The sequence below is a fragment of the Ciconia boyciana genome, chromosome 3, assembly GCF_034638445.1.
Source record: "Ciconia boyciana chromosome 3, ASM3463844v1, whole genome shotgun sequence".
NCBI classification, from domain to species: Eukaryota; Metazoa; Chordata; class Aves; order Ciconiiformes; family Ciconiidae; genus Ciconia; species Ciconia boyciana.
In genome coordinates, this window is record NC_132936.1 from 59,862,435 (window position 1) to 59,881,527 (window position 19,093).

Sequence of the window (19,093 nt, forward strand, 5' to 3'; positions counted from 1 at the left end):
TTTTCCAGGCTGAGGCTCCAATTGCATGAGTTGCTTTCACAAGCCTTTTTCCTACCTTTGTTTATTCTTACTGCTTTCCCTGCATTCATAGTTGCATTCTGTATTTTTGAGAAATGCACGAAATGCATGTGCTGCATGTGGCACCAACATATCCTCTGTTTCATTTTCTGTTGTTTCCTAACGCTTCCTCCTGTAACAAAGACAAGCCCACTGCTCAGTGAACAGGTCCTGTTGCTGCTTCCATGCTTTAGATCCTACAGCAGTGACCAAAGAGTTGGTGTGCAAATACTTGAACACCAGCTCTTGATCACGGAGGGAAGGATGACTCTAGTGATTCAGTACTTCTCAGGTCCTGTTGCTTGTGCTTTGCATAGGGTTTGAGATTAATTGCAAAGGCAGAAATGTCTTCACTGTAATAGAGCATGGTTTTCCTTTAATATTTCCCTTAATTAATCACTGTTACCAAACTCCTTTGTCTTGCCTATGGGGATCAACCCCCACCCCGGTGGTGATCATGCCTCTGACTAGCGCTTGGAAAGCAGATGGGTGGTATTTATCCCATTAGCCCTTTAGCCAAGGGCTCAAAGCAGAGGCTAAGTCCATAAGCATTTTGATTAATCGAGAAGCTTGTTTCTAGTAGCTTTCTTTGATCAAAATTATTACCTTGAACCTGGTTGGGCATTTTTCAGGAAAGTATGAACTACCAGCACTGCCACTTTTTGTGGACACTTACTGTTTTCAGTTAAGTTCTCAGTTAGGGGAGTTTTCTTGACACTTGATGATGAAGCAGCAAGTGGTATAGCCAGTATCCCATAGTTACCTAAAGCATGGCATGACCTGCGCCTTCTGCATCTGCTGAACATCCTAAATCTGGAGTAATGGTCAGTATGCTTCCCTCAGCAACAAAGCTGGCCTAAGATCGTGGCTCAACTTGGGCAGGTGCAGTTCTGTGTGGGGTCACACTGTAAACCTTATCACTTAAATGACCTGGTTTTAAAAATCTTACCCTCTCCCACTCCAATGTCAGCCATGTTTGGGGGAGTAAGCTGTAAGGGGGCATGCATTCTTTGTTTCATTGTTTGCTTGCTTTTTTGCTAATCCAAATAGTTTTATTTCAGTGATCTAGTATATGGATTATCACTGCCCTCTCCCATAATGCTGATTTAAACACACATCAGACTCTGGCTTAATTCTCTTGGTTAGGCATTAAGGCTGATAGTCACCAATGGCATCTAGATGCAAATCCCTGTTCTGCTTTCATTCCGAGCAGACACTTGAAACTGATTTCTAAAATCCAGATGATCATCATAATTCCCAGTATGTTCAGCAGTCTGGTGTGTTTGGCCTTTACCCCCTGCCTGTGGCGATGGTGATTTTGAAAGGGCTTGTAGTCAGCCTGACTCTAAATATTGAAGCATGCCTTCTTTGTGAAACAAAATTCTGCTTTCCAGGTTGCCTGCTATGTCAACCGTACAGAGCACCACAAGAAACACATACATTTCTGTTCTGAAGATGCAGGATCTTAATTAATAACCTGAAAGATATTTCGTCTTGTATTATCTCTAAAAATATTTACTAAAATACCATATATCAGCAACAGGCCAGATAGACTCCCCCAAATGTGCTGTTTTGCTGTGTTAGAATTCAAGAAGATGAAATCTACAAGAAAGAAAGAAAAATGGCAAAGTTCCTTGTGTCCCAAAGAACAGAGAAGCCACCCTTTTGGGACAAAGTGCTTTTCATGCAGCTGCTGTGCTTGTCTTTCATCCCCACCCCAGGTTCCCAGTGTCGCAACTCTCTAATTCATTTTGTGCATGAATAATCATTAGCATTTTACATCTTCTAAATTTTTTATTAATTATTAGTGCTTGTAAGGTCTCTTTACAGTTGTACTGCATTCTATTTAATATTATCATGTTACTAGAAATACCAGAAATGCGTATAAAACCAGTATACACATACTTTTGCTTTGGGATACAAACCAGGTACTAGTAATATAGTTAAGATAATAGATTCTTCATTAATAGCTCTTGTGATTAATTATATGCTATCAGGATTTTTTGTTGCCCCTCCACACCCAACTCATATTATCTCCTTTAACATTTTCTGACATGCAGAAGGAAGGCAAAGGGGAAGAGGGGAGTCCCAGGTCGCTCACAGGGCAGTAGCGTGGGCTCACATCTCTCAGAAGCAGAGGTTACACTGACATTTCAACGTGGCTCTTGCCATGTAGAGCACAAATGTGATAAGAAGTTTAGGGTATTTATCCCTTGCTCCTTTGCATACTGGTAAAGTTTGGATCTTTTCATGCAATACTGCTGGACTGCTCTGCAGCTGTCTATGTGGATCTAAGAGTTTCAGCCGTGCTGATGGCCTTTTTAGAAATAAGTTTTGATACCAAGTGGGAGATTTTCTGATTGTTTTGTTTGCTTTAAAAAAAAAAAAAAAAGGAAACTACGTACACTACACTACTACATGCACACTACCACATACATTACTATTACACAAGTAAATGCATTTAAAGATCAAGCTAACAAAAGCATGCATGCAAATTAGTATGTCAGCACTTATACTGGTTATACATCCTTCATTCAGCTGTCTCATACATTTTATTTAATTACATGATCGCACAGGCCCCTTTCAAATTCAGGGCCTGGGATGAGCCTGCTCTAAAGATGAATAAAGGTAATACAATGCCTGCTTCCTGCCAGGAGTTGGAAGGCACATGTGGAGAGATGGAAGACTGCAGGGAGGGAGAGCTTGGGGGCATGGCTGTGGCAGTTGAACGTGCCCTTCGGAGATGACGGGAATCAGCACAGAAGGCACATGAGGTCGCAGAGGGGTGGAAGAAGGCAAAGTTCATCCCTCTGGAAAGGGGCAAGGGAAGTTCTGGGAAATACAAAGCAGATATGGGGGGAATGCATTAACCTGTTATTTTCTAAGCATCTAGAAGATGCTTAGCATGATGGCAAAAACACGAAAGGGTTTGTCAAGAACAATTATCTATCTTGAACTGACAGCACCTGTCGTAGAGGATGGGGGGGGAGGCAGGAGAAGTGATAGAGCTTGACTTTGATAAGGCTGTCCATACTGTGTTTGCTCCTGTAAGCGAACTAGAGAAATACAGTTTAGGTGTTACTGCTTTAGCAGGAAGAGGGCATAGGGAGTTGAAAATGATTTTCAAAGAATAGGTCTCAGTAGCGCACCATAATGCAGGATTTTGTAGGCATCTGTCCTGAGTCTGTTACTCTTCAGTATGTTCATTACAGGGTTAGATGATGGCATCGTGGGTACAGTTAAAATCCCCAGATGACTGTAGTGGGAGGGAATGCAAGCACTTTAGACAGTAGGATTAGAATTCAAATTTATTTTAAATGATAAAATAAAATTAAGTGTAGGAAAGTGTAAGGTGCTTTATTGACAGATGGAAAAAAATCAAAAGCAGAGATGGGGAGCACTGACAGGCCAGCTTTGCAGATAAGGGCCTAGCAAGTGCTAGTGGCTCACAAATGCAGTGGGAGTCAATGCTGTCATGCTATCATTGCTAATATGTACTTAATTCCAGCAAGAGTTACAGAAGTGTTGTCTGTAAGATTCGGGAGAGAATTGGTCTGCTCAGCTCTGATGAGGGCTCAGCTGGAGTATTTGGGCCAGTGCAAGGGCAGCGCCCTTGGAAGGGTGTGCAGATGAACTGGAAGGAATGGGGAGAAAAATAAATACATAAAAAATAATAATTAAAAAAATCAGCTTCAGAAAATACAGACCATGAGAGTGTTTGAACAGGTTGGCTTTTAGGCTAGACAAACGTGGCTGAATAATGAAAGGAGAGGGAGGATGTAGTAAGTTAATGTAAGAGATCAGGAAAAGTGTTCAGCTACAAAGCTGAACAGGGGCACAGGATATTTCTGAAGGCTGTGAACTCTCTCTCATTGGAGGTTAGGCCAATATCTGTTGGAGATGGCTCAGGTATAATTAATCTGCTTTAGTGCTGTGGGAGTTGATTTTTGCTGTGCCTTTATTGTTGTGCCTTTTTGGGTTTTTTGTTGTGGTGGTGGTGGAGTTTTTGCACAGCCTTTTGCTGTGCATTTCCAGGATTTCCATGATCTAGGGATTTTCTGGGCTGTTGCTGAACTCATTGGGAGGTGAATTCCTTGAAATATTGTAGCTGTCATACCCAAAACTTCCATTCTTAAACCTCTGTATCTCTGATATCCCCTATAAAGGAAATAGTAATATTGTCTTGCTTCAGAATGTAATTTCCTAAGCATTTATTTTGCTGATGGGTGAAGCAGTTGTTTTCTCTCATTTCTACCAACACTCACCCCTTCATTTGTGCTGGTTTTTAGAGCTCTGCAGTAACACAGATTTCCCTATCATATGGCTGTACAAGTATCTGTATTAGCATGGAGAAGGGGGTGGCTGTTACTGGGAGTCAGCAGGTAGTAAAAGGAGGCTAAGTATGGCAACAGTATTACTTAAGCTGGTCTAAGCAGAAATGTGTTGTGAAGTTAAATCCATGAATGTTTGAGAAGCACCAATATACATGATGATGAGCCCTGTAAATAATACTGAAGAAATCAATGCTTTTCTTCAGAGCAAGGTATGGATATTGTGCAGTAAATAATGCATCACACCACACATTGAAAAAGGATGTGAAAAATAAGTATTGAAGAGATGTTCATTAAGTGTGCACCATCTATCTGGCTCACTGCATGAGGCAGGTGTTCCCTTGAAGTGGTCTGTAATTAAAGACTACATCAATAACACACAGATGAAGGAGAGGCTGTCTGCCTCATCATTTCTCAACTTTGGAACCTTAATGACATCCTTTGAATATTGTATATCAGTCTCCCTCTCCCAGTTCTGCTGCCTTAATTAAGTTTCATATGAGGTGGAAAACAGCATCAAAGTGTTTCAAGTATTGTTTTCAACAAGGAAGAAGTATTTTAGAAAATGTCATTTTAGAAATTAAAAGCCCCCTATTTTTTCCATACCCTTCTCAACTGAGAGATGATTAACAAGTCCGGGGGGGGGAAAGACATTTGCTGCTGATGTACACGTACAATTCCAGTTTGCCTATACTTTCTTTTTAATGAGATTAAGGTAGAATTTTGGGAGGGAAACCAGTTCGCATTGTTTAAATGTGATCTAATGAAGAGAACACAAAGTTTAGCAGACAAAACTTCCGTTCTTCATTGCATACAGAATAGGTGACTGCCTAGTGAAGGAGTGTGTAGAAATTTTTGCTTTGAAGGAATCTCATCTGACCCACATTCTAGTGTGAATTCCAGCATCAAGATTTGAATGCAAATGATTTTATTTTTCTCCTCGGGCAGTTTGACATGCTACAGATATATATATTTTTTGTTACATTTTCATAATACTTTTAACTCTTGCTTTTCTTTCCTTTTGCATCCACCACAGATCGCATTCAATTGGGTAAGACACATTACTGTCCTTGAATACTGCCTCTGTATTTGACAGGATTTGTTTTATGGAATGTAATGCAGTAACCTCTTTCCTTTCAGCATCGTTATATATGATAAAAACATATGCTACTTACACTGTAATGCCTCATTTTTACAGCATGGTGAGTATAATGAGGAAAGGACTGGACTAAGTGGCTAGACTGTTTGCCTTGCTCTTGAGTAGATTAGTCTTAAATTCAAATAATGAACACATTCAAAAGATGTTGCTCTTGGGAAAACCCATTTATACGTAATCCCGTTCTCTCAACCATCTTTTTCTGTCAGAGGTTGGAAGAAAATCAGCAAGTGCTCAGTAAAAATTCTATTTAGCCAGCAGAGTTTTATAAAGATTGTATAAAGAATTTAATTACCTCCTCTTCAATAAAGTAAAAGTATATTAGTCATGAAGCGTACATGGTGACTTTTAAAAAGTCTTGAGTCCTGGGAAAATTTCCAATAGTAGGCCAAGTTCTTAACATGATTAAAAGGTTTCTTTATACTTAGAGTTTGAATTTACTGATGCTGTAAAGCACTTCAGTATATGATGAATGATAAAGCAATTTTATGTGTGCTGCAAGATTCTGTAAGAGGTCTGGCTTGATGTCAGTTCACCCAGCAGAGGGGCTGAACAGCCCCGAATCCCCTACAGTCCCTCTGGTCTTGTAGCATCGCCAATGCACGGGACAGCTCAACCATTTTTCTGTTCAGCTAAGTAATCCAACATGGACTTTTACTTCACTGAGAAAACTTAAAAATGGGGCACAGATTGACCTTCCTGTCTCACTCTGACGTGAAACCAATATGCAGCGTTTAGCAGCCTTTGTCAGGAAGGATCTCTGTTCTCTGCCTCTGCGCTGATCACCGTCACAGACATGTGTGACAAGGATGTTGTCACTGTTCCTATGACTGGCATCCTTACCTCTTTAGAGGAATTAAAAGATGAACTCAGTGAAATGTGCACTTAGCATTCAGATTGTCTGTCACATGCCATCTCTCAGCTGTGTGAATTTAATTTGGCACAATGTAATCTTCTTACTTAAACCTTTGTATTTGGAATGTTTTGCTATTAGAAGAGGAGCAGCCTATGCTGAAATACTTCCAAATTCTTATTTTTGGCTATTTGTCATGTGTTACAAGACTAAAATGGCAAGCATGCTTGTTTAATTTAACTAGGATTGTTAAAGATTTGCTGCACCTGTGAAACGTTTGGGCTAATCTTTCGTAAGTCTGGAAAATGATGTGAAAAACTGAACATGAAACATTTGCATAGTCTGCTGTGAGTCCTTGTCTATCTGAGCTTAGCAGAAGCCTTAAAATATACACAACAGCAAACAGTTTGTATAAAATCTCCCTGTCCCACCTCCTTGCCAAATAGGTGTCCCTCATCCCCCCCCCCCCCCCCCCCCCCCCCTTCCTGAATCTTTAATCTGGAATCTGGAAAAAATAAAATCTTTTGTGTGTATATGGACACAGTGCTGCTCTGAATTTGTATAGTTTAGAACAAACACATGTTCTGTTTATAGGAGAGCTTTCATTTTTTAATGCTATAATCATGCTTTGCTTGATTGCAGCCAAATGTCGGTGTCCCTTAAAGGAAAGCTCTCGCTGTTCTCAATCAGACCAGGCTGCAGCTGTCAGTCAGCACTGAAAGGAGCCACGCAGGAATTTTTGAAACAATACGTACTCCTGCAGTGCACAATTTACTTATAATGTTCAGTTCTAAATGTACTTATGGACAGTTCTTACACTTCAAATAAAGATTCATATTCAGAACAGGCTCGATGCTTCCCAGCAGTAGGGAATAGGTGATGATATGGTAGCAGAGTTGGATTTGGTGGCTCAGGTGGGAGAACGTGGCTAATGTGAGTGAAGCAGTTAGGGTGAGTGGCCATCTGCAGGGTTGAAGGCGTGCAAGAGGATTTGGGGATCACTGAGTGATGCAGAGGCCTTGTCCTCCGCTTGCCAACCTTCCGATACTCTTGCCACTGGGAAGTCTGAGGAGGGAAGTGTGGCAAGGAAAGCTGGATGAGAGCTGTGGAAAACAGCGTTCTACCCTTGGTAGTGTTGAGGTGTGAAGGAGGAGGTGAAACGTCCTAGAGAGATGGGGACAGCAACTGGTGCAGCTGAGAGACCTGCCTCTTGAAGAAACCTCTGGTTTAGGCAGCCTGTTGTGCAGGAGCCTGTACAAATTGCGGGCTATCGCTGACTGGCCTGTGTACATTGAACAGAGGCAGGCAGTTGCCTACTTACCTACTGCCTTGAACCAGCTCTGTTTATGTTCACAAACCTGAGGTGCACTGGACTCACCCGACACAGAGCTTATCGTCTGTCGCTGCGGAACATGGAGGTAGCGCTCCGTTCCTCTGTCTCGTGTTGCACGGCTCTGCAGATAGCAGGGGTCTGCGTCGTTTAAACGGATATTGCCAGGAATTGTTTTGCATCATTCTTTTGAGCCCTCTTAAATTGCCTGTCAGTTGACATGAGAATGTAGTGGTAAGACCTTCAGTGCTGAAAGTGAGCTGGAATTCACAGGTGAGTTTGACAAGCTGTTGCCATCACAAGAGGAAGAGTACCAGCACTCTTGAAAATATATATTAATTTTTTTTAAGTTAATTTTAAAAAATAAAAATTATATGTTATAATCATGTTGCAAACTGGATTTTACAGCTTTTTTTCCTTATCTTTTGCTTTCATCCCACAGTTACTCTATTCGCCATTCCATAAGCATGCCTGCGATGAGGTAATATGCTACCCATACTCAATTTGCTATGGTGATGTTCAACAGTGTAATGAGGAGGGATTTGCATACTTCAGTCCTGATCCTGCAGTTTTTAGTTGGATGAATAGTCCCGCTTCAATCAATTAAGGTTATTCATGTAGATAAGGGCGGCAGGACCAGCCTTCTGTGTTTTTTTCCTTTGAATTGTATTAACTGGTAATTTCTTGTACAAGGCTTTGAGTAAACGAAGCAGGTCTGAGATGTATTTGGGTAGTTGATTGTTACCAGGTTTGTATTACTGAATCTGAAATTCAGTTGTTTTGTTGTCTCTACAACGTCATCCAAAGCCCATTAACATCAGAGATGCTTTCCACTCCAGCAGGCTTTGGCTCATGCTCCTATGGAGGGATTTTATATGAGTGCTTTCATATTTTAATGGCTATAATCATGCTTTACTTGACGGCAGCCAAATATTGATGTCTGTTCAAGTAAAGCTCTGACTGTTTTCAATAAAATTAGGATCCAGCTTTCTTTTTACCCCCTCAGCCTCTAAATATATTAATATCCCCATTCCCTGCCAAGCATGGGGGGAAAACAAATCTCCTAACCTTATGACGGATGCTAATTCATTCAACTTCAGCAGGTGGATAGTTTAAGGCAGGCATTCACCACTGTGACCTATGGGTCAAATGTAAGTCATAAAACTCAATTTCTCTCTCCTTTTGACCCTTCTTGCCCTATGAAAAGTTTGTCACCTATTTAACAGAAACCAAAAGTAAATCTGCATTATTTTTCCAACTGGCTTTCATTTGCCCTTTCCTTAAATTAGGGTCAGTTTAACTTAGCCTGATGAGGGATATGATGTAAATGTATTTGCAGAAATAGAGGCCATCATCATGCTCCTGGTAAGTTCCCAGAATGTGCGAAGAGGATGAACTGGAACACTAAAGTTTTAGCAGCCATTGACTTCATCGCTTTGCAAAAGGAAGCGCAGGCTCCTGCATGTGTTTGCCTTTCCCCGTGGGTGACACAGAGGCATGGGCACCTGCCAGGGTAAAGTGGTTCTGCCTCACTGTTCCACTGTGAGGTTACCCTCCCTTATGGTTAAAGATCACTGTTATGTTTTATTTCACGTAGGTACAAAGGGAGGTAGTGTTTTTAGTACCTCCTGTTGGCCATGTTGTTAGGAGGTACCCTGCACTTTCAGTGGTAGTAGTTTCTATAATCTCTTTCTGGATATACCACAATAGATAGGTGAAAAAAAAGCTGAAGAACTAAACACTGAATTAAGTAACTGCTTCAGTATACTGCGCTGGGCTTAGAGACATCCTGTCACCTCTTTCTTACCGTAAAGAAAGTACACAAGTTACCCTGCTGGACAACAGTATCTGAGCTGCGGAGTCTTCACTAATAATGAAGCACAAAGTATGCTATAATTGAGCTCTCAGTTGCCAAGCAAGGAGCAGAGAACCAGAAGAAGGTCCCCTTTGCCCACTGCAGATTTGCCCAAGTCCTTTGTGCTGGCTGAACTGCTGGAGGAGACAAGCTTCTGTGCTCACTCCAGCTTGCCTGCTTCTAGCATGTCTTCCTACATGGGACAGGGATTATCAGGAGTGGGGAAGCTGCTGCAAAAAGGGGAGAAGAGACATCCATCTAAGCAACTGAGGAGCGACTTGAGTACAAGTCTCTATGGGGATCCACATTGTCACTTTAAAACAGCATATGCATTATATTCATAAAATTATGTGGCAGATATTAGTTGTGGTCAGTATGTTCTGTTTTCAGGAAGAAATGTAAAAAATTGAATGCATTTAAAATGAAAGAGAAGCTGTGGTTCAAGTTTTGGAGAGAGAAAAAGAGCAAGGTTGTCCGGCAAGCCAGCAAACCAAATATGTGATTTGCTTTAAGAAGGAAAATCACAGCTATTGCCTTATTTTAAAATTCTTTTAAGATATGTTCAACTCACAGTTTTCCCAAAAAGTGTTGTGTTCTGTTCTGTGGGGAGTGGAAGGCAAAGAAAAGCTTAGCTTTCTCAGAGGGGCACCCTAGGAACACAGTCTCCCTAAAGTCTTTGTCTTTGAAAGCAGCAGGATACACCTTCGGTCACAAAATCACAGAGTGGGGCGTCAGGATTCCTCAAAGGCGTTTGGGACCCACTTCCTATGTAGTTCTAATCTCCTTCATCCTAGCCTCAGGACATTAAACTGTTGTCTTTTTAATGATGTAGATTATGAACTTGCTCATCAGCTGAAAAAAAATGTTAATTTCATTACAGCAACAACACAAATGGATAAAACCATAGAAATGCAGCACTACAGACAGTGTTCTCTGGTTCTTCTTCTGAGAACATTATACATGTATCAGAGGGTAGGCAGGCTAGTCACTGTTTGGTTTCAATTACTAGACAGGTTCTGCTTTTGCAAATTTGTAGCTACAAAATACTCATCCGATTACCATAATTGGATTTGACTGACAGAGCACAAGTGACTGTTCATACCCTATCAGTCTGTAGCCCTGTGCTGCCAGCCAGCCTTGGTTCTGTCCTGGCATTGTTGCCTGGTAAAAACTGATTAATTTGTGGAATTACCCCATTACATTGCAACTGACTCTTTTTCTTTCCTTCAACTTTCTTTTTCTCCTAGGAATTCTCCAACTTTCAAATCGTTTGAGGAGAAGGTTGAGACCACGGTCACTAGCCTTAAGGTAAAGGTTAGAGGCAGAGTTACATGGCTGTGTGCGTTAAAGTATGACAGCTTAGTTGTCCCTATCATTAGTAAAGGAGACCGATTGAAGTTGCTGTTCCATCAAGAATTTCACGGAACTGCAAGAGCACTAATGGAAAATGAAGGCAATATGCAGACAAATAGTCTTTCTCTGCTTTGTTACTAAGAATTACTTCTGTTGTCTGCCAAAGGAAAAAAACGTTCTCAGAAATGCCAAAAATACAGCCATACTAAAATGGTAAGCAGAGACATCTCATAAGGTGTGACCATGGTTCATTATGCTGTGCAAGGCAGAGCCATGTGCAGATGCAAGGTCAGATTTTGAAAGCAGTGTGGCCTCATGAGTTTTGTGATGTGCCCTGCCAGACAGATGCAGCCATGTGCCTTGCAGAGTGAACTTCCATCCCTGAGCTAAACTCCTTTCAATACTAGAGATGTACTCACCAAGTGCCCCTTACTCAGCTGGTGGGAGCTGTCGTGTAACTCAGGTGTGATTCACACTACCTACGTGGCTCTTAGCACTGAACTCATCTTTCTTTAATGCAGGTGTGTTTCCTCTCAAATGTCAATGTTTTGACTGGATTTAAAATTTCAAAACTATATTGACATTTGCTGTGGGACAGGAAGATCTGATGGCAAAGTTACTATAGTTATCACTAATATTCAGTAGGACAGAGCATGGCAAATTTGAAGTGAGCTAATCTTTGCTGCATGGTAAGGCACATTCAAGGGGGGAACAAGAGGGTTTGTCTCCTAATGGTTCTTATTCATCAGATAAAGTCAAGTGTACTCATAAAATACCATTTTACTTTGCTGCAATAGAAAGATTCCAACGCATTCCAAGTACAGTCTGTCAGTGGACAAGGGCCAAATTGATCACCCCTCATTTTAGGGGGAACTGAAAATACTAGATTAATGTCAAAGGGCGTTACAACTTGTAAAGCATTAAAAAGGCAAGAAATGGCCTTCCACTTGGGACAGAAGGACATTCCTTGTTACAGAAAATGCAAATTACAGCTAGAACTGAAGCCGCAGGTGCACAAGGAAGGTCTGTCTTTTCCATGCCACTGTGAAATCGTACAGCACGTAAAATTTTCCAGTCAGTGTCTGAGGAAAGTAAGCAGCAGAGAGCTTGATTTATTTTTATGTTTCTAAATAAGCATGTCTATCAAAGAATGCAGAGTTGCTCTATCATTTTCAGATTTTGAGTGTTCACATTTATTTAGTGATAGGCTGTTCCGGCAACTTTAAGTCATGATAGTGTAGGGTAATGCCATCTCCATTGCACTGTGTCAGAGAAGGAAACATCATCTCAGTTTCGCAGGTGGGAGGCAGCATCCCAGGGAAGACTAAGAGCATCCCAAGGAGCTAGAACAGAACACAGACCTCCAGAGCCCCGGCTCAGTGCCTGTATACACTTACTTATTCATTCTTTTCACCTTAGCTGCAAATGCTTTTTATACTCAGCCTCACTGTAGGAGAAATAATTCATGCAGTGGGATGCATCAGCTTGGAAGGTCTGAATTCGTGTCTGTTGCAGTCAAGCATATCACTTGCTTACCCCTTTGTGTTCCTTCTACCCATTTAGATAAGGGATGCAGCTCATTGGAACACCTGAGGTCTGAAATGGATTTTTTTTTTTTTTTGCATTTTTCACCACTCACCAGTTGGAGAAGTTCAGCACTTTTTCTACCCATTTACTCATTTAGTCACTAAACCTACTCTCAGGGCTTTCAGTAATACTTCTAGCTCCCAAGTTTGCTTCTAGACTACTCTAGACTCCACAAATCCATTCCTCCTACACTTAGGCCAACCTGTGAGAGGGAGAGCTTAAAGCCTTTTGCCTTTCCCCTTTGCCCAAAGCCCTGCTTTGAGGGATAAAGGATAAATGTGACTGATGTCCTTTCTGCATCAAGGGAGGGGGTGTCTGTTTCCAGTCACCTCAGTGTGTCATTCAGAAAGAGGAAAAGTCGATTCAAACTGCACAGCTCAGAAGACCATTTCTTCTCACAGTGATCTGCTTGAGGAGCCTGATCTTATTTTGCTGATTAAGCAAAAGTGTTCTAGAGGAGACAATTTGTCATGCCAGCTCTTAGCCTATCGTGTTCAGAGTGCTCTCAGATCATCCTTTAAGGAATCTTCAATTAAGCAGGACAAAACAAAAAGTCTTGAATCTAAAGTCATTTTCCACATCCCATGAAACCTTCATTGTCCATCTTTATTGGCAAACCCACTGACATTTTCTGAAATATTTTCTTTCTGTAGTCTCTTTCTTTCTTTCATTTCTTTGTGCAAATGGAGAAAGGAAAGCTGGAGTTGTGGACCGAGGGTGCCACCAATGTAGGCTGTGGACAACTGGGAATGTCTCAGCACTGTTCTTCCTTTTCCCTGCCTCTGTTTCAAGGCTTGCAAGATTAGGAAGACCAAGGGGTAGGGTGTGGGGGGAGAAATCGTAGGCTGTCCCTTCAATTCTAGGATCCTGTTGTGGTCTGAAGAAGTGGAGAACTTCCCAGAGAGGCTTCTGAAAAAAGAACAGAACAGCAGTAGCCTTAACATCTTCCCCCTGCCTCCCATATTAGCTACAGATCTTCAGTGGCCCTACAATGTTCTGCAGTCAGCCAAAACTGCTGTTCAGATTTCATACATTTAGAAGTCAATTTGCAAATTGGATTTTATTGGCTCTTGGAGTTTGGACTTTGGGTTACAGCTTTCTTAGGAGAGTGTATTAGTTCAGCTTCCCCTGGAAATCAACGGGACCTGGGTGCCTCATTCTCTTCAACTTGTCTGAAAATCAGAACACCGATGAATTAAATGTTTGCGTAAACACTGGGGTATTGGCCAGAGGCATTCAGTAAAGTGACTTACATAATTCTTGTTTGCAGATGGAAGAGTAGGCAGAAAAGCAAATGGAAAATGAAACTGCATTGATGTTTCTGATTTTGAGGTGTCCAAATTCAGATGCACCTTATCCAAGTCATTTGAAATAGTGCAGGAATAGTCTACTTTCACAATCACTCTGATCAGTCCAAATCAATGTTCTTCTGAAAATTTTAATTGGCAAATAAAAGTCATGAGTTTTGCCATGAAAACTTAATAGTAGCTTTATTAGGCAGTGGCTGCCTTTTCACTGCAAGTTCTGGGCCTACCAGCATTTAACAATATATGTATTTTGTATTGCTGTTTGCAAAAATCAGTGATGGACCGATACTTTCTGAAAGTCAGCACAGCCCAGTAGACTGGATACAGATTTTTACCTCTTGAGATGGGAACTTTTAATAACTGTGACTCAAACTGTCAGAGCAAATATCAAGCCTACTACTACCTTATTTTATTGAACTTTTAAGCTAGGCAAGCTCCTCTGCTAGCTGATGAAACAAAGGATTATATAGGATTAATCCTTTGGAAACTTAGGACACAAAGTTCATGTAATTAAAATAATCTTCCTAAGCATTCAGTGGCTGACAGGCTGGAAAAATGCCAGCTTGTCTTCAAGTCCTGCTGCAGTTCTAGGATGGAGTAAAAAGTTTTGCCCTGTTTTCAGGCTTGAATCAAGTTTGAGAGGGCATATCAGCAAGCCAAACCACAAAAGAATGTTCTCTTACCAAGACAACCCAGTCAAAACAGCTTTGTCTCTTCGTCACTTAGTCTTGACCATTTCCAAATCTTTAGATAAGGCTATCTCTTTGTTAGGAAAATTCTATTTCAGAGATTTAGTCATTGTTTTTTCTTTTTAATACTTATATTTACAAATTCAGCAAACTGAAGCATTTTGAAAGTAGATAACCTGTGAGCACATACTCATATGTTTCATTAATGTAACTGGATATCTCTTCCGCCCCCTCCCCACAGGACAATGCTGTGGGCAGTTTTATATATCAGTATCTAGACAGCTACAAGTACCTAAAGGGAGACAAGCTGCTCTTTTGTTCTTTGGTTACTATATGCTTTCTACTGTCTGAAATCCCAGTACAGTTTATGTATTTTGAGAGCAGCTGTGTTACCATTGCTGGCAGATGGGCCACTTCACTCAGTAAATGAACCAGTTCATTTTAATACCCTTCTCTTAGCCTGCGTAGAACTGGAAAAAACATTGAAACCAGTGTGAGCTACTCACATAAAGAACTGTGCTAAGTTTACTGGTAGGATCTAGGATCCTGCCTGGGATCTACTTAGGGACTGGTTTCTTTAAGCATATGATAAATGCCCCTGGCAGATTTTATGATTGCAGCCTAGAAGTTTAGAAACTGGGGGAGGAGAGGGGTTGCTTTATTTTACTGTTTTTATAGCTTTTGTTCTAAGACAAACCCAACCCCACATGTTCTCTGCCTGCTTTGAACAGTTCCCAGCCCTCCATGGCCGTGGGGTGGAATGCAAATAGGACTTGCTACAGTGTGAGCAGAGGAACTTGCTGTTCTCTTTGTTTGCCTTGTTTCAGACCAAGGTTGGTGGGACAAGCCACACGGGGGGCAGTTTTGAAGAAGTTCTCAGCTCTACAGCCCATGCCAGCGCTCAGAGCTCTCTTGCTGGCACCCGACTCCCTGAGAGCGAAGAAGAGCTTCAGTGTTAGACCGCAGGCCCTCCTGAGCCTCACATGCCTCTCTTCAAAGACTTGCCCAGCCAGTGATTTTTAGACCTCCCTCACCCCCAGCTTGTGCAACAAGGTTTTGTCAGCTTTGGAAAACTGCCTCCCTGGCCTTGTGCTGGAGAAACGTTTCCCCTCTCTATTTGTATTTTGGATGGGCCACTTTATCATCAGGTACTTTGTACACCATAGAAACCACACGCAAGCCATCGACTTACAATGCTCTAAATTCTATGTTAAGTGACCAAAATAGTTTTCATTTTCATGTAACTTCCCTCCAACAATCTCCCAGTCCCTGTTTCTTATTTCTTTTAGTTTACTGTTTTCTATCTGTTGGTTTCCAACTCCCCTCTCAGTGCCACATCAGACAGATGGACCTAGAGCTGTGCAAAGACTTCTGCTGCCAGCAATAGCCCATATACCAGCTGTCTACCAGCCATACCACGTGCCCTTTGCTCAGGAGTGTCTGCACATGATCTGTTGCCTAACGGAATTAAATCACTTACTGTCACAAAAAGTTTTTTCTCCTTCACTGGTACAGTCTGGCATTGCCCTCCACCCGTGAGTCAGCAGAGTTAAGGAGGATAGGAAGAGACACCCAGTTATTCATATAGAAATGGAACTGATCACAGCTGCTGATTTAAGATGATCATTGTACCTGGAAAAGCTTCAGTTTAAAAATATGTTCCATTGCTTGCTCTCTGTGGTTTGATAAGACTTGACAGTATAAGTTAATTACAAAGGGAACTGGAGCAGAGGGAACTTCTAATAATTTTGCCTCCATATCTTCCCCTCAAAAATAAGGGAAGGTAAATTTATGAGCCTCAGTCAAGACACAGCCTTAAGTGAAAGAATAGAAAACCAACAATTGGCTTCAGATGTGCCATAGGTTAGAGAGCCCATGCCTTCAGTCCGCATTTCAGAGCTGCTAGCATAAACCCTGTTACCTTACACAGGAGGAGTAGGTACTTCACTTTTGGTGTCTAATTTTGTTGTGCTTCACTCCAGGACATAATTCCACCAACGGCATTATATCTGCTTAATCACCAAAAGCCAGTCATCTCTCAGCTTTGCTTCAGCATGTTTTCTTGCATCCTTTTAACATTTTTTTCTAAGAAAAGAGCAGCACACTTGTGACGCTATCTTGCTGTCTAGTGAGCACATGTCAGTCTGCATGTTGCATTACTTAGCTCACCAGGCTGAGATGAGCACAACTTTATCAAAGTATAGAAAAACAGTCTGGCTACTTTCAAAATAGATGCATTTTTTTGAGCATAAGCCAAAGCTTCAAATCAGTGTTAGTGAGTTTGACATTACAGACTGCTTAAAAATCTTGTGAGGAAACTTGGCTTTAAGTGATTTTTTCCTATGTGGCTTTTGTTATAGTTTTTACAAAGCTGGAGGTCTTTTCATAATGTTCTACAGGACGTAAGTTAACTTTGGACATTTATATCAAATGCCTCTTTAGTGTGATTTAGCATGGAAGCAAATTTAATTAGTTTTTTTAGTACAGTTTTCTTGTGACAGTTTGCCAGCTTATTTTGTGGTTTTGTGCATAAAGATGAATTTATTTAAATAAACAAGATATTAATGGTCACCTTAGTTTGTGTAAATGAAGTTAGTGTAAATGAAGTTAGTGATATTCTTGTTAAAAATAAATTTCTCTCTTACTCTTTTACGCTTTGTGATGTTTTCTTTTTAATTCTGTGTATTTACCAGCATTTCTGTGCATCTCTAAGCCTTGCTATGTCACAGCAGAGTATTGAGGTAAATTGCAAGAACATAATCTGCCATTCCTACAGTTTTTAAAAAATCTGTTCAGTCCCTTCTGGACCTGAAATTCCCCATGGAAATCTGTGGCCAAAGTTTTGAAAATTTTGAGGTTCAAAGGAGAAAAATAATTGAACCAAGTTCAGTAAAAATGAAACACATGGCAGAAAACACCTTCTAGGGATAAAACTGTTGACCTTCTTTTGAGCAGGGCCAGCAGCCAAACCAAAGTTAAAACATGGAGTCCAAGCACTGTTATCTTCTACAGGACACTGACTTAGACCTCATTTTATTTATATATTTATGTATGTATGATGTATATACATATACATATAGAAAAATGCTGCTGGGAAAGCAGTAAATTGCTTTTAACTGCATTCATTAAGAGCATCATTTAAAGAGCTTGTGCAAGTAGACTTAGTGGAGGTAGGTTGGCCAGACAAGCTTCTCTTCCATATAAATCCTTGCCTGTTATTGTCATTACAGCAGCTGCCGCTATGTGTAGGCTCAATGCTGGTATGAGTAGGTCAGGATAAAGACATGTGAGGAGGTGATTTCCTCCCATAGGTCACATGTCCAGGGCCTAGCACGCTTTCCCGACACATGAACAGCACACTTCAGTATTGCATTAGGAAGCCTGAAGCCCCACAGGCTGTTTGCTAACCTTTCTATCAGCCTGTCATCACAGCTCATGCTTTCCGATCGCACTTTGTCCTCCAGCCTCTTGCCAACCCATTCCTACTTCTATTAAAATGCGGTGCCCAAAACTGACACACAACTGCACCTGCAGGACGTAGAGGGGAAAGTAATTTTACACAAAGTACCTGCTGGATTTCTTAAAACAAAACCAAACCCCACACAACGCAAGTCAAACCATGTCTCTGTTTCCCAGGATAATAACTTTCCCTGCACCATTGCACTGCTGCCTGGGGTTCAGCGCTCCGTCCCCTGGCCCCCCTGCAGAACAGCGTATTGCCAGCCAGTAAAGCCTCCTGCTGCGTTGGAGGAACCAACTGTTCCTGCTGGGGTAGCGCTTGTGCTGTGTTTCTGTCAAACGTCTCTTTTAAGGCCACTTTTCTTGTTCATGGAGAATGTTCTCAGTTCTCTTCCAATGCATCTGTAGCTCTTTCATGCTTGGCATTCAATACAAACTAATAGAGACTGTGGTTTGTACGCATCTCAGTATAATAAAAATGCTGAAGAATGATGGACCCTGGACAAAGCTCAGCAGGCCCCACTCCATCACCCTTGCAGTATGACGAACAGCCAGCAATAACCACTAATCAGTTTCCTATTGCTCGGTAAAGCGCAGTGTGTTCTTCCAGGGTCTCCACAGGGCACAACTGCTGCCTTGTGGGGTTCCCTGAGCAGAGCAGGCATCCCATGTCTCACCTGGACCAATGTGCCCTGCAGATTTTGTGCACTGCTGGCTGCTAAGGCAAGAGCTCCCAGCAGCTCTGCAGAGCACTGCATGCCTCTGCCAAAGGTATCAGCCGCAGAACGCACCAGGAGCTTCGGTCAGGCCTCTGAGTTTGTGTAAAGGAGACACCTCCTGGGAGTGATGGTGCCTGAAGATGCATGCTCAGCTAGAGTACCTACCTCTAAAGGGGATGACAATTGCATTTAGGAGACTGCATCAATCAGAGGCTGATCTTAAAAAAAGGAAAAACCCAAACAAACTCGTTCTAACTACTTGGTCCTTGACACAACCTTTGATCTGGGATGTCACTATCCTACCTGCTCCTATCTAAGTGGTCCTGGGATTCTCACCAGTGAATGCACAGAAAAAAATGTGCTAGCAGAATTAGCGATGTTATGGGAGGAAAAGTAA

General features: G+C 41.6%; 1 protein-coding gene across 3 annotated transcripts in view; it reads left to right on the top strand.

The window, feature by feature from the left end:
- The window catches only part of TPD52L1 (TPD52 like 1), a 62,538-nt gene extending 45,391 nt beyond the window's left edge, over window positions 1-17,147 (top strand). For 2 of the 3 annotated variants that reach the window (XM_072855782.1, XM_072855784.1), the window contains 3 exons: window positions 8,170-8,208; window positions 10,830-10,890; window positions 15,346-17,147. In XM_072855782.1, coding sequence (XP_072711883.1) covers window positions 8,170-8,208; window positions 10,830-10,890; window positions 15,346-15,477 — 232 coding nt within the window. In that variant the 3' untranslated portion in view covers window positions 15,478-17,147. The remainder of the gene's footprint in view (window positions 1-8,169; window positions 8,209-10,829; window positions 10,891-15,345) is intronic. The other variant, XM_072855783.1, reaches the window with a different exon arrangement.
- The last annotated feature ends 1,946 nt before the right edge of the window (window positions 17,148-19,093 follow it).